Here is a 24,731-nt window from a genome sequence, read left to right as displayed (position 1 = left end):
ATTTTATTTATTTATTTGACAGCGAGAGAAAGGGATCACAAGCAGGGGGAGTGGGAGAGGGAGAAGCAGGCTTCCTGCTGAGCAGGGAGCCTGATGCGGGACCCGATCCCAGGACCCCGGGATCATGACCCAAGCCGAAGGCAGATGCATAATGACTGAGCCACCCAGGTGCCCCCCGAACCCAATTTTTTAAATGAGCAGAAGAATTTTTTTTTAAGATTTTATTTATTCATTTGACAGAGAACACAAGCAGGGGCAGTGGGAGACAGAGAAGCAGGCTCCCTGTTGAGCAGGGAGCCCAGTGGGAGACCTGATCCCAGGACCTGGGGATCATGACGTGAACTGAAGGTTAACCGACTGAGCCACCCAGACACCTCTAAGCAAAAGATTTTAATTGACGCTTCACAAAAAAAGGAGGATGGTAAATAAAGCACATGGAAAGACTCCCAACATCAGTAGTCATTAGGGAAATGCAAATTTAAGCCGCAATGAGATACCACTACACACCTATTAGAATGTTTAAAATCAAAAGACTGATCCTATTCCTGGTGTTGGCAAGGGTACAGAGCAACTGGACCTCACACACTGCTGGCAGGAATGTAAAATGTAGCTGCCAGGAGTTGTACCACTTTGGAAATCAGTTTAGTGGTTCCACATGAAAATAACACCTCCCATATGACCCAGCCATTCCACCCTGAGGTATTCATCCAAGATAAAGGAAAGCATATGTTCACACAAAGACTTACATGAATGTTCATAGCAGCTTTATTTATAATAGCCAAAACTTAGAGCTAACCCAAATGTATATCAACAAATAGATAAATTGTGTTAAATTCATACAATGGAATACTACATTAAAAAAAGGAATGATCTATTGCTCTGACATTGATGAATTTCAAATTAATTATCCCGGGTGAAAGAGGCCAGATAGCACACACTTGATGGTTCCACTTATATAAAATGTTAGACACTGTAAACTATAGTAACAAAGCCGACTAGTGGTTGCCTGGAGGAGCAAGGGGCAGAAAGGGGTTAGAGGTAATAATTACAAGGGGACACAAGGAAACTTTGGGGTATAGGTTGTTCATTTTCTTGCTTGTTGGTTCCATATATGCACACGTCATCTGTTGTATTCAGCTACCTCTTCTCAGAAAACGTTTTGTTTCAGGTCATACTCAATTTAGGAGAAGTAAAATTACAATAAAATGATACTCCCTAATTATCACTGATAGGGTCTTCGTCAATATAATTAAAGATCTCAGTATGAAATCACCCTGGATTAGGGTAGGACCTAAATCCAGTCATTGGTACTTATAAGGCACAGAAGGAGAAAGGCCACGTGAAAACCAAAGCCAAGGCTGGAGTTCTGCAACCACAAGCCAACCAATGCCAGGAGCCTCTAGAAGCTGGAAGAAGTGAGGAAAGGATTCTCCCTGTGACCATCGAGCATGGCCCTGCTGACACCTTGGCTTCAGACTTCTGGCCTCAAGAACAGTGAGAATAAATTTCTGTTTTTAGCCACCAAGTTTGTGATGATTTGCTGCAGCAGCCATAAGAAATGAATACAAGCACTTTTTTTTCTGAATAATACATTAGTTTAAAAATCAAGAATAAAACTGTATACTGTGAAAAGTCTCCTTCCCATCCCTGTCTCCTATTTGCCTAGTTCCCTTCCCATCTCAAACACATACATAACCTCTGGGTTTCCTGTATATTCCTCCAGAGATTTGTAGTGTATACGAAAAACAACAAAAAATAGATACGTGTTTCTGTACACACACACTTTCTTTAAAAATAAATCAGGAAAAAATGGTTTGCATATTTTTTCACTTCATGAGACCGTGATTTGTTTCCCAATTAGGCCACAGTTCCTTAAGAACATGCATGGACTGTTTCCCCAATGCAGGAGTGTGGACTGTGCACACAGCGGCATTCAGAAAAGGGTAACTAAATCCTACCCTTGAGCACCTGGTCGGCACTGGTACTCTCCATTTCCTTACCACCTGCTGCCCCTTCTGTTCCTCTGAGCCTGCACTCACCAATGTCCCCAATGGTCTCCATAGCAACACAATTTAGTGGACTCTTGTAAGTCCTTATGTTGCTGGACTTCTTGGCAGCAACCAACACTGATTCTTGAAACATTCCCTTCACAGGGCTTTGATGATTTCACTCTCCTGCTTTTCCTCTCTTCTCCTTGGCTATTCCTTCTCTACCCTCAGGGTTCTACTCTAGATCCTCTTTTCAATCTCTTCCTTTTCCCCTAGATGATTTTACTCACTCCTGTGAATAACTCCCCATTCTACAGCAAAACCAAGCCTCTGAACTCCAGACCATTTAGATAGATAGATAGACAGATAGATGATAGATAGATAGATAGATAGATGATAGATAACCTCCACTCATTACTTGTCTTACATATCATAGGTATTCCCCAAACCTTGCCCCTTCCTCCACTATTCCCTATCTTAGTGAATACTATTCCTGCCACAGTGGCTGCCTAGGGCAGAAACCCAGACATCATCCCTAACATTTCTGTGTTCCTCACTCCCCACTCTCACCAAGTTCTGTTGAGTCTCCCCATTTATTAATCATCTCTCAAAACGGTCTCCTCTCCACTGCAGGTCATTATTCTTGCCCAAACACCATCATCTCTCCCAAGATTCTTTCCACAGCATCAGCTTTTTTCTGCAACTAGAGTGATCTTTATAAAATGCAAATCTGAGCGTCTCTTCTTTAAAAATTTTTATATAACTCCCCAGCTGTCTTTAAAAAGCGTACCTTCCTTAACCTAATTTCAAGGTGCAAAATCTGCTTCTTTCCTACTCCTCCAGCTTCATCAAATCCCTTCCCCCACTTTACTGGACTTTTCAGTTCCCCCAAGTCATGTTTCCTCTTCAGGGTCAGAATGCAGACTCTTAGTAACAAGGTGTCTGGATTTAGACCCCAGCAAGGGCAACTCACTAGTTGACCTTGGAGACGGTTCTTTTCTTAACCTCCCTGTGCATCAGTGTCCTCATGTGTAAAATAGGGATCATAACAACACCTACATCAAAGGTTGTTGTATTAAATTCTTTAATATATGCAAAGTAGTTCAAAAAGAAAGCCTACCCTACAGTAAGCTCTTTATAAATATTAATTACATTTTTACACAAGTGCTAGGTGTTGGGGGATACAGTGATATCTTTTTCTTAATCAGGCTTTCAGTGGGGAAAGAGGAGAAAGATATTAAATAATTCTATGCAGATATGATAAGCAGAAAGTACAAAGTGGAAAACAAAAAAACATAGAACCCAGGCGTTCTTTATCCAGACCCGTTAATAGCCTAAAAATCCATAGCAATGGGTGGGAAGCAGAGAAGTTCCTCCAGACCGTAGGTGGCGCTGCAACACCCCCAGCCGGCCAAATAAAGGGATACGGGAGGACGCGCTACAAAGGTCACGTGCGCTCGCATTTACCGCCCCGGCGTTCACTCGCTCTTCGTTCCACGTGATTCATATCCTCGGGGATGATTGGTCTGTACGAGGCACGTGGGCAGGGGCGGCTCGAGGCGGGGCGGGGCAGGGTGGGAGGAGGGGTGGGGCCGAGGGGCGGGGCTGGAGGGGGGGTGGTTCGGCGTGGGGGCCGTTGGCTCCAGACAAATAAACATGGAGTCCATCTTCCACGAGAAAGTGAGTGTCCGCCTTCGGTGGGGAGCTGTCTGCGGTGCGGTGGCTGCGGTGGGGCGCGGTACCTCCTCTTCCGGGAGCGCTGGCGGGGGCCCGAGTCGCCCCCATCCCAGTCTCGCCGGGCGGAGGAGCTTCATAGGGAGGGGAGCTTCACCAACGCCCCCACAGCACCCTGTGCCCCGGAGGCGGGTGCCGGAGGAGTCCCTGGCCGGGGGCCCCGCGGAGCTGGGAGGGAGTGAAGCAGGGCCGGGGGCGCCATGGGGCACGGGAGAAGAGTGGCACCGAATGGGCTAGCTTCTGCGCTTGCCCTCCACTTTCCGTGGGATTCGTTCTCCAGTCCCTTCTCCACTCTCCCTCGGTGTCTAGCTAGTCATCTCTTGGACAAGTCCCTCGACCCTTCCCAACTCCACCCCACTCCCCCAGTCCTACTCCCGGCAGAATTAACTTTTCCTTCTCTGGGCTCCTCAATTCTATATTGGAACCTCCCATGCACTTGGATCTCTGGGGTTGTGTTCTTGTCCTCCTGCCCTAGGTCCAGGAGCCTCCCGAGGGCGGGGTCCCTGGCTCGTCCCATGTAGGGCCTGACACTTAAGGAAGTGAGGTAGGAAATCCTCCGCGTCCCTAAATAGGGAAGTCGTCACAAGAGTTTTTGTTACGGGATGTTTAGGTTTCGTTTCTTTTGGTAGTTGCATCTTTCCAGATAGGGAGGCCGGCTCGTTTATTAGGGGTGGACTGGAATAATTGTGTTGTTGTCCGCCTAGTGTTTGTCTTTTATTCTTGGATGACCACGCACTTGAAGATGCTGTTTGTGGCATGTGGAGAAACTCCCTCGTCTTTTCTCACATACATCAGCAAGCTGTTTGGGTGTGAGTGATACCTTCCTCAGGACAACTTTGGCACATGATATGTTGTTTCCCAATAGTTTCATGTTTGGAAAGGGTTGCTGGTGAGGCTATTATTTAGTAGGAGCAAAGGGATTTTGTTTTGTTAAATACTTGTAAACGATCACTTATCCATTTAAAAATTAACACAAGTCAGGGCGCCTGGGTGGCTCAGATGGTTAAGCGTCTGCCTTCGGCTCAGGTCATGATCCCAGGGTCCTGGGATCGAGTCCCGCATCAGGCTCCCTGCTAGGCGGGGAGCCTGCTTCTCCCTCTGCCTCTGCCTCTCTCTCTCTCTCAGACTTTCATGAATAAATAAATAAAACATTTAAAAAAATAATAAAAATTAAAAATAAAAATTAACACAAGTCAAAACCATCAAAGACAAAAGAGGCACAGTATAAATCTAAACAAATTGTTAAATGGAATGCTTTTCTTTATAGAAAGCATTTTATTTTATTTTTTTTAATTTTATTTATTTATTTGAGAGAGAGAGAATGAGAGATAGAGAGCACGAGAGGGAAGAGGGTCAGAGGGAGAAGCAGACTCCCCACTGAGCGGGGAGCCCGATGCGGGACTCGATCCCGGGACTCCAGGATCATGACCTGAGCCGAAGGCAGTCGCTTAACCAACTGAGCCACCCAGGCGCCCTATAGAAAACATTTTAACACGTTGTGGCCCTGCAGTAGACCAGTTTTTATGTGTGGGGAAGGACTCAGTGGTATAGTTACCACTAACCTTTTGATTTGATTGACATGATTAATGAATCTTGGACAAGAGAAATTCAGTTGCTTGGCTAAGGAGACTGGATGAAGAGACCCCTACATATACGTATTTTTATTACTAATTTTCAAAAGCTTTAGTGTAGGGCTAGATGTTTCAGATGGAAGACTTTAAACATTTCCACACCACCTCTTGAGATTCATATAATATGTTTTTATAAATACTGATTGGCGGATATGGGGCTCTATTTGGATAGATTTCAGTGAAGGTAACGACTGAACCACTGGATCAAAAGAAGCTGGGTGTTAGCCTCATAAAGGTGTACTTTCTGAAAGAAGTCACTATCAGGGATGCCTGGGTGGCCGGGTTGGTTGAGCGTCTGCCTTCAGCTTGGGTCATGATCCCGGGGTCCTGGGAGCGAGTCCCGCATGGGGCTCCCGCTCTCCCTTTGACAAATAAATAAATTCTTAAGAAAAAAAAAAAGTCACCTTCAGCATCAGTCACTAGGCTTAAAGATACTTAAGTACAATTTACCGGGGCGCCTGGGTGGCTCAGTCGTTAAGCATCTGCCTTCGGCTCAGGTCATGATCCCAGGGTCCTGGGTTCGAGCCCCGCATCGGGCTCCCTGCTCAGTGGGAAGCCTGCTTCTTCCTCTCCCACTCCCCCTGCTTCTGTTCCCTCTCTTGCTCTGTCTCTCTCTGTCAAATAAATAAGAACAATTTACCTTTTTTTTTTAAGATTTTATTTACTTATTTGAGAGAGAGAGAGAGAGCGCGCACGTGAGGGGGGAGGATCAGAGGGAGAAGCAGACTCCCTGCTGAGCAGGGAGCCGGATGCGGGACTCGATCCTGGGACTCCAGGATCATGACCTGAGCCAAAGGCAGTCGCTTAACCAACTGAGCCACCCAGGCACCCACAATTTACCTTTATCATCAGCTTAAATGTACTTTATAGATGAGGCTGGTAAGATTTTTTGGGCATATTTCAAGAATGGAAAGCACCTGTAACCATAGGGCCCATTGTTGATCTCATATACAGCCCATTCTGGGAATGTTTTAGTGTAATCTATTTTCTAGCACACTCCCTTCCCCTCTGCCACACACATTTAACCTTTGCTAGAGCCAGAGAACCAGCTTTGGTTCTAAGGAAGCTGTGTATGGAGAGATACCTACCTACAACAGCCCTTGCAACTACTTCCTCTTGGGATGTTGGTTTCCCCGTTCTTAGAGTTATCACTTTGAGTGCCCTTTTTTAAGTTAGAATGTAAACTTAACAGTTGTTTGGTGATCTGTCCCCAGTGCCTAAGATAGTGCCTGGCACATAGTAATTGCTCAATAAATATTTTATTGAATTGAGAGTTTCTTGAGCTTCTAAGATGTGTATGGTGCTATTTATTAAAGTAAATAATTTTTCTGTAAATATTTTAGGCTTTGCAGGTAATATATGGTCTCTCACGTATTCTTGTTTGTATGTGTGTTTGGGTGTGTTACCCAACCATCTAAAATCATAAAAACCAGGGCGCCTGGGTAGCTCAGTCAGTTGAGCATCTGGCTCTTGGTTTCAGCTCAGGTCAGGATCTCAGGGGTTGTGGGGTCCAGCTGCGCATGGGGCTTCATACTGAGCATGGAGTCTGCTTCAGGTTCTTTCTGCCTCTCCTCCCACCCCTCCTCCCCTCTTACATGCGTGCTTGCTCTCTCTAAAATAAATAAAAACATCTTTAAAAAATAAAATCATAAAAACCATTCTTAGCTACTGGAGCAGGTTGTATTTGGCGTATAGGCTAGAGTTTGCCAACCCCTAACTTAAATCCTAATACTAAATGGCCACTAACTGCTGGGTGTTTTGTTTTTTGTTTTGGTTCTGGTATCTGCTTTTTGTCATTTTTGTTACCATTTCTGTTGCTGCCTGCTCTTGGTACAGTCACTGTGCTATCTCAATTGGTATTTTTTTTTTAAGATTTTATTTATTTATTTGACAGAGACACAGCGAGAGAGGGAACACAAGCAGGGGGAGTGGGAGAGGGAGAAGCCGGCTTCCCGCTGAGCAGGGAGCCCGATGTGGGGCTCCATCCCAGGCCCCGGGGATCATGACCTGAGCCGAAGGCAGACGCTTAACGACTGAGCCATCCAGGCGCCCCATCAATTGGTATTTTTAATGTAATATGAACTGAGAATGATAATCAGACTTGTTGGGATTGTGTTTAAAATTAATGGAAAAAGATGCTGAGCTTTGACTGTGATATTCACTTTGCCCTTTGGTGACTGTTGGTTTCTAATTGTCTTTAGGATATTTGAGGTTTAGGAATAACCAAATTCCAAATGAGTGCCCTGAGGAAGTAGTAATGTCACAGACATGAAACTTCTGCCTGGCTTTGAATCCCAGCTCTGCCATTTACTACCCATATGATCTTGGGCAAGTTACTTATTCTGTCTCTCTGCTCCAGTTTCCTGCTCTGTGGTGTGAGGATAATAAAGTGTCTACCTCGGTTTTAAGCACTTGGAATGCTTCCTGGCCAGCAATATAGACATGCTGGTTATTGTTATTCAGATGTGTTTGCTGAACCTCATAATAGGGGGTGAGACCTTATCATCACTGAGATGAGATGAGGATCTGCTAGGTTGATTGTGTGGTCCTTTAGGTTAGACCATTTCCGAGAACACACTCTTAGGTTTATGCCTGGTTTCTGTTGTAACCTGTTGTAATCAGTAGTATTTCTGGGAATTTGAACTAGTTGCAGGTTGGTCCTAAAGACTTTGGGGACAGTGAGGGAATGATGTGGTTACAGTTACCATTTGTGGTTTTATAAAATATCTTGGTAGGGGCACCTGGGTGGCCCAGTTGGTTAAGCGTCTGCCTTCGGCTCAGGTCATCATCTCAGGGTCCTGGGATCGAGCCCTGCGTGGGGCTCCCTGCTTGGCAGGGAGTCTGCTTCTCCCTCTGCCTCTGTCCTGTGCTTTCTCTCTCTCTCTCAAATAAATAAAGAAAATCTTTATAAAAGTAAAATAAAATATCTTGGTAAAGCTGAACCTACAGTTTGTTCATCCTCTGATCCCAACACAATAAGTCTGGGCCTGAAATCATGGAATTTCAATACTGCTGAAATTTGACTATGGCACAGATAAACTTCTATCCAACTTTGGTTAAAGCTCCGTGAGAAAGAGGAGGGTGGGGATAAGTTGGGCGCAGGGAATGCATAATCTTAGGTGGGGCCCTTGTACAAATTTTTTTGGTTCATATAGAATTTGATTCATCTTGTGACTTTAAAAAATGATTTTAAATTTGGACTGAACAATTTGTTCTTTTCTTCCATTAAGTCATGTTAGAAGTACAGAACTTGATCTTTCATATAGCAGTACAGTTTTACTTAGACAAGGTTTGATTTTAAGTGCTCATTTTTTTGTATTTCAAAGCTTTTTTATAGACTTTCTTCAGAGTTTTTTATAGAGAGAATTTTTAAACAAATAGTTGGATTCACAATTTCAATCTATGTATTAAATGTGAGTAGTTTGAGAGTACCAAGTTGAGGCATGTAGCCTGACAGCCAGACAGAAAATTTGCATTAGAATTGTTACCAGAAAATCCAGTGTCTGGTCACCATAGTTGGTAGCTCTTGATAATGTGAAATAGCTAAGAGGTCTTTTTGTTGTTATTTGAATTTTTTTACGTGTAACAGTCACATGTTAGGGGCACACAGATCATCAGAGTACAGCTCAGTGGGGTCTCACAAAGTGAACACACATGTGTAAATAATTCTTAGATCAGGTAACAAAACATTTACCTGCATTCTATAAGCTCCCCTTAGGCCCTCTTCCAGACACTCTCTTCCGTACCTTCACCCCTGCAAGGGTAATCACTATCCTGAATTCTAACATCGGAGTTTAGTTTTGCCTGTTTTTGAGCTTTTGTAAATAGAATCATATAATGTGTACTCTCTTGAGTCTGTCTCTTTTTTTTTTTTTTAAGATTTTATTTATTTACAGAGAGCGAGCAAGGGGGGGGCAGAGGGAGAGGGAGAGAGAATCTCAAGCAGACTCTGCTGAGCGTGGAGCCCAGTGTAGGGCTCGATCCCATGACCCTGAGATCATGACCTGAGTTGAAATCAAGAGTCGGACACTTAACCAACTGAGCCACCCAGGTGCCCCTTGAGTTTGTCTTCTTTAATGTTGATGCATCCATATTGTTGCAGATAGTTGTAGTTAATTCATTCTCATTGTCATATAGCATTTCCTTGTGAATATAACACAGTTTACCTAGTCTACTGTGATGGGCATCTGGGTGATTTAGGTTGGGAACATTATGAACAGTGCTTCTGTGAACATTTTTATAGATGTCTTTTGATGAATGTATGATGACATTTCTGTTGTTGGCATTATGCGCCTAGTAGTGGAATTGCTAGATCATAGGGTTGGTATATGTTAAGCTTTAGTAGATACTCCAAAGAGTTTTCCAGAGTGGTTGTACTAATTTACATGACTACAAGTAGTATACGGTAGTTTTAATGTCTCTAAACTCTAACACTTTAGCCATTTTGCAGAGTGTGTAGGAATAACATATTGTGGTTTTAATATATCATTCCCTGATGGTTAATGAAGTGGAGCATCTTTTTGTGTTTTTTAGCCATTTGACTATTTTCTTGTGAATACTTGTTTGTCTTGCCCATTTTTCAGTAGAATATTAGCAGGATGTCTGTGTGTCCCTTCAGTTCACATTGTATTGTTCAGAGGGAGTTGCTTTCTGGCAGTGGGAATACAGTAGAAGGAAAAAAGATAAGAGACAAGTTCTCTCTCACTATGTGGCTGTGACTTGAGGGAGAGATTGTGTCTTCAGCTTCAGGCTACTTATTCTGTACCAAAATGTGAAGATGAGCTTATCTCAGTCCCCTGTCTCACACTCAGACTCAGTGCTCCCTTCCTATTTGTTGTGTACATATACCCTGTATCATTTTCAGAAGCTGAATTTTGTTGCTAGAAAATTAATTCATCAGGAAAAATATGTGTCTTGCCAGGTATTGCTCTTTGGGGTCACCGTCAGTTGAGTAACATAGCTCAGAACAAATTGCACAAGGTAAGACAGGCTGGATTGAGGCATGGAAACTGGGGGAAAGGAGAACTTAGAGGGCCAGGGTTAGCAGAAGAAAAGTGTTCTCATCTTCTGCCATCATCCTGCAGAGGGGTCTGTGTTCACAGGAAGGGAGCTCATCTGCCAGTGAATCTCCCTTTTTATAAGGCAGGCGTGGGAAAGGGGCATTGTTGTGGGGAGCAGGGTGATAGACAGACTGCTCAGTGCCAGGCAGCTTGGATTTAGATTTGGGGTGCCAGTTGTGTGAGAGCCAGCTGCCCAGCACTTGAAAACCCTGGGGCCCATGGGAAATTGTACTCCCTCCACCCCCCACATAGGAAGCCAGTGATTCCAGTGATCCCATGGTTGCTCGGATGCAGCTCTCCTTGCTGGCTTGTCTGGAAATGAGCTCCAGGGGTGGTTTTTGGAAGTTTTTCTCATTGTACTGTACTACATACACATTTTGTGCTGAGTTTCCGGAAGAGAACCTTGGCTTTCTTAGCTCCAAGTCTTCATTAACGTCAAATGGGATCTTTCTTACCTGTATCTGTTCTTGAGATTCTTTTGTTCATTGATTTCAAATTCCTTGAGTAAGCATTTAGATTGAGTAGATTGTCTTGTTAAAAGAATACAAATGCTCTAGGGGTTAAAATTTCCATTTCAGCATTTTTAATTTGCCGTGGAACCTCCAAAGATGTATGTATTTTAGGTACTGAAAATGAGAAGTGCTAATGTTTTTTATAGAGTAGTTTCTAGTAAAGTGTGAAATTTGGCTTATCTGATAGAAAATGATATTTGTTTAATATAAATCATTCTTAAGCTTTTGATCATAGAACTAAATAATTGTAGTTCCATTAGTGGTAAAATTATAAAATAAGTGTTAACAAATAAAAACTCATGCACTTACGTTAATCATGCTTATCTAAAACCAAAAAGGTTCCGTTTGGCTGCATTAAGTTAATGATTAAATTCCTCTTTAGAGGAAGCTACTGTACAAATCTGTTTAACGAGTCACATTTGAATTTTTTCTTTTGGAAATATTAGCAAGAAGGCTCACTTTGTGCTCAACATTGCTTGAATAATCTATTGCAAGGAGAATATTTTAGCCCTGTGGAATTATCTTCAATTGCACATCAGCTAGATGAAGAGGAAAGGATGAGAATGGCAGAAGGAGGAGTTACTAGTGAAGACTATCGCACATTTTTACAGGTACTGATTTTAAACTCACTAAATCATGGTTTGTTTGGTTTTTTTTTTAAGATTTTATTTATTTATTTGAGAGAGCGAGAATGAGAGAGAGAGAGAGCACATGAGAGGCGGGAGGGTCCGAGGGCTCAGCAGGGAGCCCGATGCGGGACTCGATCCCGGGACTCCAGGATCATGACCTGAGCCGAAGGCAGTCGCTTAACCAGCTGAGCCACCCAGGCGCCCTAAATGTTTTTTTTTAAATGTGGGTACTGTTTAGATAAAGGATGCACCATTCTTCCTATGGGGCTCTGACTTGTTAATTATAACTGTGCTCTTGACTGTATAAATGGGAACGCACAAGATGTTATTTTAAATATGCACACTAATGACAGTTTTTATCCTTTTCTCCCCACCCTCAACTCCCGCCTCAACTACCTATCTAAATTAAACAGCAGCCTTCTGGAAATATGGATGACAGTGGTTTTTTCTCTATTCAAGTAAGTAGTCACAAGCGTGTACTAAGGATTATGTCCCAGGCACTGTTCAAGCTGAGGGTATGATTGGTGTGAATATCTTTTCACAGCCTTTCATGGTCTTGTAATGGTACGACTTTCAGAAATTCCTCCAATAGATAGTGTCAAGGAGGATAAGATTATTAAAAAAATAAAAATGAGCTATAGAGCACAAGGAAAAAAACTGAAAAAAAGGGTAAGATTATACTCTAGAGTACTAGATTTTTGTAGAGATAAACATGAAAATTAGGATAGTAGAACCTTCATTTTATTTTATTTTATTTTATTATTATTATTTTTTTAAGTAGGCTCCACGCCCAGCCTGGATCCCAACACGAGGCTTGAACTCACAACCCTGAGATCAAGACCTGAGTTGAGATCAAGAGTCAGACACTTAACCGACTGAGCCACCCAAGCGCCCCAGAACCTTCATTTTTAGAGTAGGGCTTTTTGAAAGGAGACTGATTTACATCTGGATGCTGATAACCGTAATTCCAATAAGTCACAGTATTTCAAACTTACTACTTGTGTAAATTTGAGAAAATGCAACACCTCACTACCTACCATTTAAATCCACCTATCAGGATTGGATTCCTTTATTATGGTCTAAGGCTTTGGCTTGTTTTCTTTTTTTGAAACTTACATCTCCCCTTGAATTCTGTGGGTAATTGTACATGTACTTGTGAGATCCTTTTATCTGTGGGTCTTTCATTCTGTTTCTGACCCCTGGGAGATGTGTCCAGAGTTCCTTCAGAACCTCTCATGAGGAGCCTGTTTCTACACATGCCTCTGTTGCACTCCCCTGTGCTGTCCTGCTGGACTCCTCACCCAGCGGCATTTCCGCCCAGCGCTCCATGGTGGACTGCAGCCCACTGCGGCTGCCGCAGAGCTGGAAGAGGCCGGGCACCCGCCGGTGCCTGTGCATGCAGTGGTGCCCTCGGCGCCCACTCACATGTGCCTACTGCATTGCGTTCCCTCTCCGTGCTGGTACCTGGTTCACTTCCTGCTTTGTTCCCAGCTCCGTGCTGGTACCTGGTTCACTTCCTGCTTTCCCCTCCCCTGGGAGGGCAGAGAGTGAGTGCTCAGAAATCCTTTTGTTTTCTCAGTGTGAAGTAATCAGATTTGTTTTCTGTGGGATTTTTTTTCCCCTACAGATTACAAACCCATGATAATAGAAGCTTAAATTCTGAAAGCTTCCATTTAAATTCCCAGGAAAAACTCCTTTTAATAGACAAAATTTTTGTCACTACTGACATCCCAGATAGTGAGTTGAATATAACTTTTCTAAAGCAGGACCTGTAGCAGCCAAGTTATCGTACGTATATATTGGACTAGTTTCCTGTTGTTTTTTAAAGATTATTTATTTATTTATTTGACAGAGAGAGACAGCGAGAGAGGGAACACAAGCAGGGGCAGAGGGAGAGGGAGAAGCAGGCTTCCCGCGGAGCAGGGAGCCCGACGCGGGGCTCGATCCCAGGACCTTGGGATCATGACCTGAGCCGAAAGCAGACGCTTAACAACTGAGCCACCCAGGTGCCCCTATATTGGACTAGCTTTAAGAATAGTACCCATTGAATGGGGCGCCTGGGTGGCTCAGTCGTTAAGTCGTCTGCCTTCAGCTCAGGTCATGATCCCAAGGTCCTGGGATCGAGCCCCGCGTCGGGCTCCCTGCTCCGCGGGAAGCCTGCTTCTCTCTCTCCCTCTCCCACTCCCCCTGCTTGTGTTCCCTCTCTCACTATGTCTCTCTCTGTCAAAAGAAATAAATAAAATCTTAAAAAAAAAAAAAAAAGAATAGTACCCACTGAATAGAATGTACATCTGGATTTTTCAGGCAGTTTTATCTAGGAATTGTGTGCTTCTCTGGAACATTCCAGAAATCTAGTGTAAATAGCGCTCTTTTCATGCTTTTTTTTTTTTTATGGATTTAGTGGTGTATCTATATACACAGACTTTTTTAAAAACCATAACCTTCTGGGGAAAATTATATATAAAGTACAATTGCTTATACACCAGACACCAGACATGACTGTACTACTTAAATTTGGAATTGATGGTTTAGCTCATGGAAAGTTGCTATTTTTTTTTTTAACAGGTTATAAGCAATGCCTTGAAAGTTTGGGGTTTAGAACTAATTCTCTTCAACAGTCCGGAGTATCAGAGGCTCAGGATCGATCCCATGTAAGACTTTTTTTTTTTTGCTTTTCCTAAATTTAATTTTTAAAATTATAATTTCTTAAAGAAGAAAAGTATATTTTGAATGTTTTTGTTGTGATACTTCCTGTTTCATTCCCTCAGAGTTTCCTATTACATCTTTTGGAGATGTCCGTGAACATCTGCCCACTGAGCCTCCCCCACACCTCAGTGTCCGACAGCACAGCACAGAGCTGATCCTTAAATAACGTGTGATGCCAGCACTTTTGCCTGGCACCACTAATCTGCAGGGAGATTTATACTGTTTTGTAATTTCTTAAAAACCAGTGATCCTTAACTATAAGCATAATCCTAATGTTTTTTATAATACTTGCCAGTAGATAAAGTAAATGAATATGAACTCTACTATTTCAACTTGTGTATGTATTTTTTTTCTTTTTCTAGAAATGAAAGATCATTTATATGCAATTACAAAGAACACTGGTTTACAGTTAGAAAATTAGGGAAACAGGTAATATTTCTCACCTTCCCTGTCTTTTTTCTCATTTTGCACTCCATTTGCCACTAAAATGTAAAGGATCGGTACCTTAAAGATGAAGAAACTTACCAGTAATGTGTGTGTGTGGTACGGTTTTAATCTTGATAGAGATTTGCTGTTTTAAAAGACAATATCAGTTTCCCTTATAGATTTATTTATAACAACCATACAGAGTTGACTCTTGAACAACATGGGTTTGAACTACATGGGTCCACTTATATGTGGATTTTTTTTTACAGTACTGTAAATGTATTTTCTGTATGGTTTTCTTAGTAACATTTTCTTTTCTCTGGCTTTATTGTAAAAATAAATATATAAGGGGCACCTGGCTGGTCATAGAGCATGCAACTCTTAGTGTCAGAGTTGCGAGTTCCAAGCCCCATGTTGGGTGTGGAGCCCACTTAAAAAAAAAAAAAAAACCAGTATATGATACATTATACAAAATATGTGTTAATCGTTCATGTTAGCAGTAAGGCATCTGGTCACCAGTAGGCTATTAGTAGTTGAGTTTTTTGAGGAGGCAAAAGTTACATGTGGATTTTCAACTGTGGAAAGGGTCAGCACCACTGATCCCCACATTGTTCAAGGGTCAACTGCACAATTTATATCATAAGAACTTTCTATTTAATACAATACAGATGTGGTTACTTTTAGTGGGTTTTTATGTGATAAAGATGTTTTTCCAGTTAACTGTGACTTTATAGATTTGTGTTTAACGTATAGTAGTGTCATGAAGCCTGAAACAACGTCCAGCATGAGTAAAAGTTTTCAGTCATGTTAGCTTTAGCATATCAAGATTATTCACATGCCAAAATGCCATGTAATACATACATCTATGTAAAGTCATTTCTGGTTTTGGGTTTTTTCCTTTGTTTTTGTTTTTGTTTTGTTTTCAAAAAAGAACATGGAATGTGTCTTGAACAAGCCTTTCTTAAGATCAAGAAATGTACCTAAGATGTCATTTTTGTAAACAATTACCAAAGATCTTTGTATACATGGTGCCACTTTTGAAACAATTATTTAAAGTCCTTTTTATTAGAATTTTGAATTTTCGAAAAAGAGTTATTATAAATGATCTGATAAAAAGAAATGAACTCTTGATGTGTTCAATAACATGGATGGATCTAAAAATAATTAAGCTGAGTGAAAGAAGCCAGACACAAAATACTGCATACTGGATGGTTCCATTTACATAAAGGTCTAGAAAATGCAAATTATTGAGACAGAAAGCAGATCAACCAGTGGTTTCCTGGGGATGAGGAAAGCAAGGAGCAGTGAGAGAGGAGGATCATAACGGGTGCCAGAAACTCTCTTGGTTGTGGTGATGGTTTCATGGGTGTATAGATATGTTAAACTTCAAATTGGACATTTTAGATGTTGCAATTTCTCGCATGTCAGTTACATCCCTGTAAAACTGTTTTTAAAACTAAAGAGAGCAAAAAAGAAAATGAAATCAAGCGTGAGTGCATTGGATTAAATCAATAAGAGATCATTTGAAAGCAGAAACCCTACTCTTATAAGTCAGCCACCTAGAAGCAGCTTCATGTGACATGGTTATTTCTAAAGGTCCCTCCTGAGTTACAAAGAGCAAGGAAGGCAGTGTGGCGTAGTAGAGGCTGACCTGAGTGGGGATCAACTATAAGGAAGGACCAGGGAGGACACTGCCAAGATTATTTAACCTTTGGCTTTTATTTATATTTAAAAAAAAAAATAAGATCAAGTATTCCTTTGTCTGTATAAGGTAATCACTGGATGTTTTTAAGATCTGAAGACTTTGGTCCCAGAAGTTCCTTTATATTGATTTGCATGTAAACTTAACATCATTATTTTGAGAGGTTTTAAAAATTTCAGTTCTTTATTTTTTTAAGATTTTATTTACTTACTTGTCAGAGAGAGAAAGAGAGCGAGAGAGCACACAAGCAGGGGGAGCGGCAAGCAGAGGGAGAAGCAGGCTCCCCACTGAGCAAGGAAGCCAGTGCGGAACTCGATCCCAAGACCCTGGGATCATGATCTGAACCAAAGGCAGACGCTTAACTGACTGAGCCACCCAGACATCCCCAAAATTTTAGTTCTTTAAAATTGAATTTTCAGGGCGCCTGGGTGGCTCAGTTGATCAAATGTCCAAGTCTTGATTTTGGCTCAAGTCTGATCTCATGGTTTGTGAAATCCAGCCTGCTGAGCAAGGAGCACACTTGAGCATTCTCTCTCCCTCTGCCCCTCCCCCCACTCACACTCTTTCTCTCTCTCTTTCAAATAAATAGACCTTTTTAAAAATATATATAGGGCGCCTGGGTGGCTCAGTTGGTTAAGTGACTGCCTTCGGCTCAGGTCATGATCCTGGAGTCCCGGGATCGAGTCCCGCAGCGGGCTCCCTGCTCAGCGGGGAGTCTGCTTCTCCCTCGGACCCTCCCCCCTCTCATGCGCTCTCTCTCAAATAAATAAATAAAATCTTTAAAAAAATAAAATAAAAATATATATAAATAAATAAAACTGAATTTTTGCATTTTAAATTAGTTTTATCTTTGACAAATACAAGAAATGTTATGTTTTGACTTATCTTTGGCTCTAATTTATATTTTTGTTTATAGCTATATTTTTCATTACACACTCTTTTGTATGAGTTCCTTGTATTATGAAAAAGATGACTGGAAAAGTTTTTTTTTCTGTGTATTGTTTTTAATTCCAGTATAGTTAGCATACAGTGTTATATTAGTTTCAGGTGTACAATATAATGATTTAACAAGTCTAAGATTTATTTATTTAGAGAGAGAGCATGAGTTGTGGGGGAGGGTCAGAGGGGGAGGGAGAGAGAATCTTAAGCAGACTCTGAGCTAAGCTCAGAGCCCGACTTCAGGGCTTGATCTCTTGACCCTCAGATCATGACCTGTGCCAAAATCAGGAGTCAGAGGCTTAAACGACTGAGCTCCTCCAAGTGCCCCAAGATTTCATTCTTTTTTATGGCTGAGTAATATTCCTGTGTGTGTGTGTCTTCTATCTTTAGTTATTCATCTGTAGGTAGACACTTGGGCTGCTTCCATAATTTGGCTATTGTAAATAATGCTGCAGTGAACATAGAAGTGCATATATCTTTTCAAAGTAGTGTTTTGGCATTCTTTGGGTAAATACCCAGTAGTGGAATTACTGGATTGTAAGGTAGTTTTATTTTTAATTTTTTGAGGAACCTCCATACTGTTCTCCGCAGTGGCTGCACCAGTTTGCATTCCCACCAGCAGAGCCTGAGGGTTCCTCTTTCGCCACATCCTTGCCAACACTTGTTGTTTCTTGTGTTTTTTATTTTAGCCATTCTGACAGCTGCTGGTAGTTTTGATATTCATTTCTGTGATGATGAGTGATGTTGAGCATCTTTTCATGTGTCTTTTGGCCATCTGCATATTGTCTTTGGAGAAATGAATGACTGGAAAAGCATTATCCCTGTCAAAATCAGGGAAAAGTAATCGGTCATGATGCTGACACTAATTTTTGAAACTTCTGTATCTTGTGGGTTAAATTAGGAGTCCTATGAAGTAGTGACTAAATGACTTTAATTACATGTGATAGTGGCTTAGTGATGTTTGTAAAATCAGTTGGGAATTATAAATTCTCTTCCTGGAATGTCTAGTTTTCTCACAATTGAAATATTTTTATATTTTATTTAAGAGAGCGAGAGGGAGGGAGAGCGTGCACAGGAGCGGGGGGGGGAGGTGCAGAGGGAGAGAGAATCCTTGAGTAGACTCTGCACTGAGCCTGGATCCCAACATGGGGCTCAATCCATAACCTGAGCTGAAACCAAGAGTTGGACACTTAACCGACTGAGCCACCCAGGCACCACTGAAATCTTTTGACCAAAATTAATCAGCACTGGGAAAATTTTGTGTAGTTTCATTTTTCTTCAGTATAATGTGATTAGGATTTTGCTGGGCTGATACTTTGAAAAAAGATTTAATTACACCTATCAATAAGGATACTTTAAAGTACTATCAATTTCTATACTCTTTTTGGGAGTGGGAGATTTAAAATTTATGACTTAGGGGCGCCTAGGTGGCTCAGTCATTAAGCGTCAGCCTTCGGCTCAGGTCGTGATCCCAGGGTCCTGGGATTGAGCCCCGTGGGCATCGGGCTCCCTGCTCGGCGGGAAGCCTGCTTCTCACTCCCCCACTCCCTCTGCTTGTGTTCCCTCTCTCGCTGTGTCTCTCTGTCAAATAAACATCTTTAAAAAAAAAAAATTTATGACTTAATGCAAAATTTTATTTTTAAAACATTTTTAAAGGCATTTAATACCGATAAATCTGCAACACTTATTTCAGTTCTTAAAAAATCACTTAATTACTTTTAAAAGATCTTGGTTTTACGGTGTTTTCGGTATTTAGATAGTCTTAATAAGTTTAGATGGGTTATATTTATTCTTAACATATGGAACTTCCTTATTAGTTATAATGTGCATTAACTTAAATATTTACAATTTTTTTCCAGTGGTTCAACTTGAATTCTCTCTTGACGGGTCCAGAATTAATATCAGACACATACCTTGCACTTTTCTTGGCTCAATTACAACAGGAAGGTAAATAAAGACTGACATTTTTATAGTGTTATCTTTCAAAGTAGCTAAAGAAAACTAGCTCTATTAGGTGTAAGTATAAAAATAGCTGTTTTTATGGCAGTGAAATCATCTTGGTGAACTTTAATCTGTGATTTGGATGACACCGTCCGGGCAGAATTTTCACTGACACTTCGCCCTTGCCTGAGGATGCTGTTTCCTTAGCAGCCCCACTAAGCGATGGCTCTTTTCCTTCCAGACCCCACAGACCCCATGGCTAAGAGTGGGGGGTGGGTATTCTTCTTGCTTCTCCTTGCCTCTCCTAGGCCACTATCTTTCGCTGAAAACTCCAGCTCTTTTAAAATACCACACACACACACACACACACACACACACACACACACACACACAATTAAAAAACTAAAATAAAACACCTGACACTAGAGTAAACTCTCCCTCCTGCTCTTTTGCATTCATCTGTGATCCTCCTTTTCCACAGATTTTTAGTCTGACTCGCTGTTCTCTCAACTTGAACTCCTTTCATCATTCTTAAGTGATTTCTACATCAAAAATTCACCCAATTCAGTACCTTGCTTTTTATTTTCAAAGGTCATTTTCTTCCCTCTTGCCTTGCCATTACTAATAACTGTACCACCATCAAATCCCAATCACAGACATTTTACTCTTTGACAGTCGCCTTCTATTTTTATACCATATTTTCTCTGTTGTCTGTATCCAGCAATTCTTTAAACCCTACCCAGGGGCGCCTGGGTGGCTAAATTGGTTGGGCGACTGCCTTCGGTTCAGGTCATGATCCTGGAGTCCCGGGATCGAGTCCCACATCGGGCTCCCTGCTCAGCAGGGAGTCTGCTTCTCCCTCTGACCCTCCCCTCTCTCATGCTCTCTCTCTCTCATTCTCTCTCTCAAATAAATAAATAAATAAAATCTTTTAAAAAGATAAATAAAAATAAACCCTACCCCAACATTCCCCTTACATCCTTACTTCCTGTCTGCCCCTGCTTATTTCTGTAACCCATCATTATAATCAATCTGATGCATGCCTCAACTCCTCTTTCTTTCCTTCTATCATACTTTCATGACAAAACGCAAGCTCTGGTTAAAATAAGATCTTGGGCTTGTCCGTTCCGGCATCAGAGCAGCTGAACATGGCTACAGATAACATAAAAAAACCAGATGACTGGTTTTGCTTTAAATTTATGATCACAAATTTCAGAGGATCCTTTAGGGCTACTTGACATTCCTACTGTGTTTTTGTAGTAAGTTCACTTGTCACTCTCCAAGATGCTTATTTCCCAGTTCCTCTCTTCAAACCTCTGACCACTCCCCTCTCTCTCACTCCTAGCTTGTGACCTTCCTTTGTATTCTATTGACAAAACAGAAGCAATTAAAAGAGAACTTCCTGGGACACCTGGGTGGCTCAGTCGGTTGAGCGCCTGCTTTCTGCTCAGGTCATGATCCCGGGGTCCCGCGATCAAGTCCTGCATCGGGCTCCCCGCTCAGCTTCTCCCTCTGCCTGCCGCTCCCCCTGCTTGTGTGTGCTCGCTCTCTCTCTCTCTCTCTGACAAATAAATAAAATCTTGAAAAAGAAAAGAGAACTTCCCCATCTTTCTACCAGCAAATCTGTCAGCTTGTCTGTATGTCAGCCTGTGTGTTGAGCCTAGCAAAGTAGCTCAGTTGTCCCCTGCTCCCGACCAAGACCAACCTGTTCACTCTGGGACGGGATCCCGGCTCCTCTCACCTACTCGAGATCTTTGCTCTTGCTTTTGCCTTTCTGCTTTCCTGCATGATCACTTCACCCCCTTTCTGTATTAGTCCTATCAGCAGAGAAATAAACCTTTTATTTCTATTGACCAAAAAAGAAAAAGCCTCTCTTGATTCCAGGAAAGTCCAGCTGCCTGCCATTTTTATTTTCCCCTTAGACTCACCTCTGGCTTGTTGTCTCCTGTTCTTGAACTCTTTCCAGTCACACTGTCATAACCAGCATTTCACCAAAAAAGCCTTCTTCCCAAGGTTACCAGTGACCTCCACATTTGTATTCAGTTCTCAGCCTGCCTTTTATTTGACCTCACCACTTGAGGGTATAGTTGATTATACCCTCACATAGAACAGAACAAAACTTTTTCATTGAAAATTTCAAACAAATAGAGAAAATAATGTGATAGATTATCATGTACCGTTTACCCAGCTTCAGCAGTTATCTCATGGCCAATCTTGTTACACCCTTTTCTTTCCCCTGCTTATTTTGAGCATCTTATTTTCTCTGTAAAATGTTTAATAACATCAGATACGCAGTCAGTGTTCACCTCTCCAATCTCTTTGGTTGTGTCTTAGGATTTTCACAGGTTAGCCGGGTTGAAATGAGGTTCATTAATTGCATTGATTGATATGTCTTCCAAGTCTAACTATAGGTTTCCTCTTCTCTTTTTTTTCCCCCTTGTTTTTTGTTTTTGTTTTTTTAAGAAAATGGGTCATTTGTTCTTTCCCACGCTCTGAATTTTGCCGATTACATCTTTATTTTCCTCTGAGTCCTGGATACCCAACAGACTGGCCTTTAGAGTTTGAGACCTGATTAGATTCAGGTTAATTTGGGGGCAGCGTGGGGAGACAGTGGAACACTTCACAGATGGTGTGGCACTTGATGTCTGGTTGTCTCTCTTTGTGATATGAGCAACTATTGATGATCAGTTCTTAGATCGATCATTTCATTAAGGGTTGCAAAAGGGTGGTGTTAGATTCCCATTGTGCCTTCCTGTATTAGCTGGATACTTGTACACAGATAAGCTTTGATCAGTGATTTGGTTATCCTGAAGTAGAGTTCATATGGGAAAAGCAGGATACGTTTTCTTCCCTTTTATCACTTTTTAGGATGAGTTGAGTTTCATAGTGTCCTTCCTCCAAAGGTAACCAGTTAGTTTGGGGTTTTCTTGTATGTCATGGTAAACTAATCCATCAAAACATAGTTCATGTGTTTCAGTACATTGTAATTATTATTCATATTGATACTCAGATTGTCCCACGCGGACAAGGGGGAGCCTTTTGAAGTTGAGTCCTAGGTTTCTGAAATGACCATTGTAGCTTTTTGAAGGCTTTCTTTCTCATTAGACAAGACGTGTCAGGCTTACCTTGTGTGTTTCTTGCCCTTTATGTTCCTGTGAAAGATCAGTCTGGGTACGAGCATGCTTATTGCTACTGGGTTTATTGTCATGTTGTTCTTTCCCATTTACATTTAGGATTATAGTATCTTTATTTCTTTGATTTCATATACTAGTATGTTTTTTTCTTTTATGCCTAAACCTTGGTACCTAAGTATGTCCTTCCTTCTTGAAATACTGTCTACACTTGGCTTCCGGGCCACTGTGCTCTGGTTTTCCTCACATCTCATTGGCCTCTTTCAGATTGCTTCTGTGGGTCTTACCCTTACTGATCTCTTGTGGCTGAAGTGACCCAGAGGTCAGTCCTTGGACAATTTCTTGATTATGTGCTGTCCTATTGTTGTTGTTGTCGCTATCCCATTATTTTAGATACCATCTCTAAAAAAATCTGTATGCCCATAATTCCTAAACTTTTGTCTTCTGCCTACACATCTACCCTGAACACCAAACTCCTCACATTGACCTCTCCACTTGGGACGTCCAGGAAGCATTTCAAACTGAACGTGTCTGCAAAAGACTGATTTTTCTTCTCCCAATATATGCTGTCCCTCAGGTTTTCCATTTTAGTCAGGCTCTCTCTTCTTGTACTCTAGTTCCTGTACGTTATATTGATGAAGTAGCCCAGAGTGCTTTTTAAACAGTGTAATGCATGTTATGGCACTTGCTCTCTTCATCCTTCAGTTTCTTCCCAGCATACTTAGTATGAAAGCTAACATCTTGAATAAAACCTGAGGTATTTACTGTGCCACCTAAACAAGACAGTTTCTGTTCTTCATGATGCTCTTCCTGGAATGCCATGGTGGTGACACAATTACTTTAACATCTGGGAACAATTTTACTGTCATAAGACACGCTAGACCATCTGAACTCTGAGCACATTTGTCCTTATTTTTAAAAAGTATATTAATCATATTATGTCCTTGTTCAAAAAATAAATATTGTACTGTTTTGAATTTTTCCATTAACAGTTCTTTTGATCTCTGTTCATTTGTTTCATTATCTTTTAACGCTCACAAAGGATATCCAGTAATAAGTACCAAAGTTTAAGAAAAATTTATGGTAGAAAAGCTTATATTGTTTAGAATGACTTAGGTATAGTCCACCCATGTTCAGTTTTTATGTGGAGTATTTAGCTGGGAAAACTCTGGCTGTAAATCATATTTATAAAAAATTACACTGAATCAGTGTAATTCTTTCAAAATATGAACCATATCAGCAACACCTTGACTAGATTTTGAGCGTTGGTTTCCCTACTCCTGTTTTCAGTGAGGAGGGGGTTGTGTGTGTGTGTGTGCGTGTGTGTCAGGGTGGGGAGGGCAGCTGTTTCTACAGATGATTCATTTTACCTGTATTTCACATTATTACACACATTATCTGATTGTATCCTCACAACAGCCCTCTGAGGAAGGTACCAGTATCATTAGTCTAACAATTGCATAAACCAAGACATAGCTGGGTAAAGTGATTTACCGAAGACCATGCTCAGTCTTGGAATTGGAAGAGCTAGGACCAAAACCCTGGCCATCTGATTCCAAATTCCTTGCTCTTCCCCACTCCTTTACCTGCCTCTCTGTTACCATCTAGTGAGTAGTCTCCTTGGTTCACGTACTTTTTTGGTAGGGCCCTTTGTAGACATGATTTCATTTATTCCTCACAGTCATTCTATGAGATGGCTATTCCTGTCTTACAGATGAAGAAAGTGGGGCTTAGAGACTTTCAGTAGTTTGTCCTAGATCACCCTGCCAGTAAGTGTAAGAGACATTATTTGAACCCCGGTCTTTCTCACTCTTCAGCTTGTATTCTTTCCACTCTACTGTGCTGCCTTTCCATCTGCTATCATTTTAACCTATTTTTAATCTCTTACTAGCTGTTTTAGTTTATTTTTGCCTTTTTTTTAGGTTATTCTATATTTGTTGTTAAGGGTGATCTGCCAGATTGTGAAGCTGACCAACTTTTACAGATGATCAGGGTCCAACAGATGCATAGACCAAAACTCATTGGAGAAGAATTAGCACAACTAAAAGAACAGAGGTAAAATTAAGCCTGCAGTATGGAGTATATGATAGTATTTCATTACAAGAATTGCACTTTCTTTTTCTTTTTCTTTTTAAAGATTTTGTTTTTTTTTAAGTAATCTCTGCATCCAGTGTGGGGCTTGAACTCACAACCCTGAGATCAAGAGTTGCATGCTCTACTAAGTCAGCCAGGTGCCCCAAGAATTACATTTTCATGCTTACATTGGATGTGTGGTCCTTTTATTGTTGGTGATTTTTTTTTTAGCTTTCTTTTATTTTTAGTGAAGCTTTTT

At 41.4% G+C, this 24,731-nt stretch overlaps 1 protein-coding gene across 12 annotated transcripts in view; it reads left to right on the top strand.

Moving 5' to 3' along the window:
* Positions 1-3,224: 3,224 nt before the first annotated feature.
* The window catches only part of ATXN3 (ataxin 3), a 38,859-nt gene continuing 17,352 nt past the window's right edge, over positions 3,225-24,731 (top strand). For 2 of the 12 annotated variants that reach the window (XR_012379133.1, XM_025869450.2), the window contains exons 1-7: positions 3,678-4,529; positions 11,372-11,536; positions 11,968-12,012; positions 14,120-14,205; positions 14,623-14,689; positions 19,187-19,274; positions 24,322-24,454. Coding sequence is in view for 9 of the 12 variants with exons in the window: in XM_025869450.2 (XP_025725235.1) it covers positions 4,479-4,529; positions 11,372-11,536; positions 11,968-12,012; positions 14,120-14,205; positions 14,623-14,689; positions 19,187-19,274; positions 24,322-24,454 (635 nt within the window). In the remaining 3 variants the exon portion in view is untranslated. The other 10 variants (XM_025869451.2, XR_012379135.1, XM_025869454.2 and 7 more) reach the window with 10 other exon arrangements.

Source organism: Callorhinus ursinus, unplaced genomic scaffold, assembly GCF_003265705.2.
Source record: "Callorhinus ursinus isolate GAN/ISIS: 27379988/994484 unplaced genomic scaffold, GSC_fseal_2.0 scaffold8, whole genome shotgun sequence".
In the NCBI taxonomy this organism is placed as follows: Eukaryota; Metazoa; Chordata; class Mammalia; order Carnivora; family Otariidae; genus Callorhinus; species Callorhinus ursinus.
Note: the sequence above shows the minus strand (reverse complement) of the source record. Positions and strands in the feature narration are given on the sequence as shown.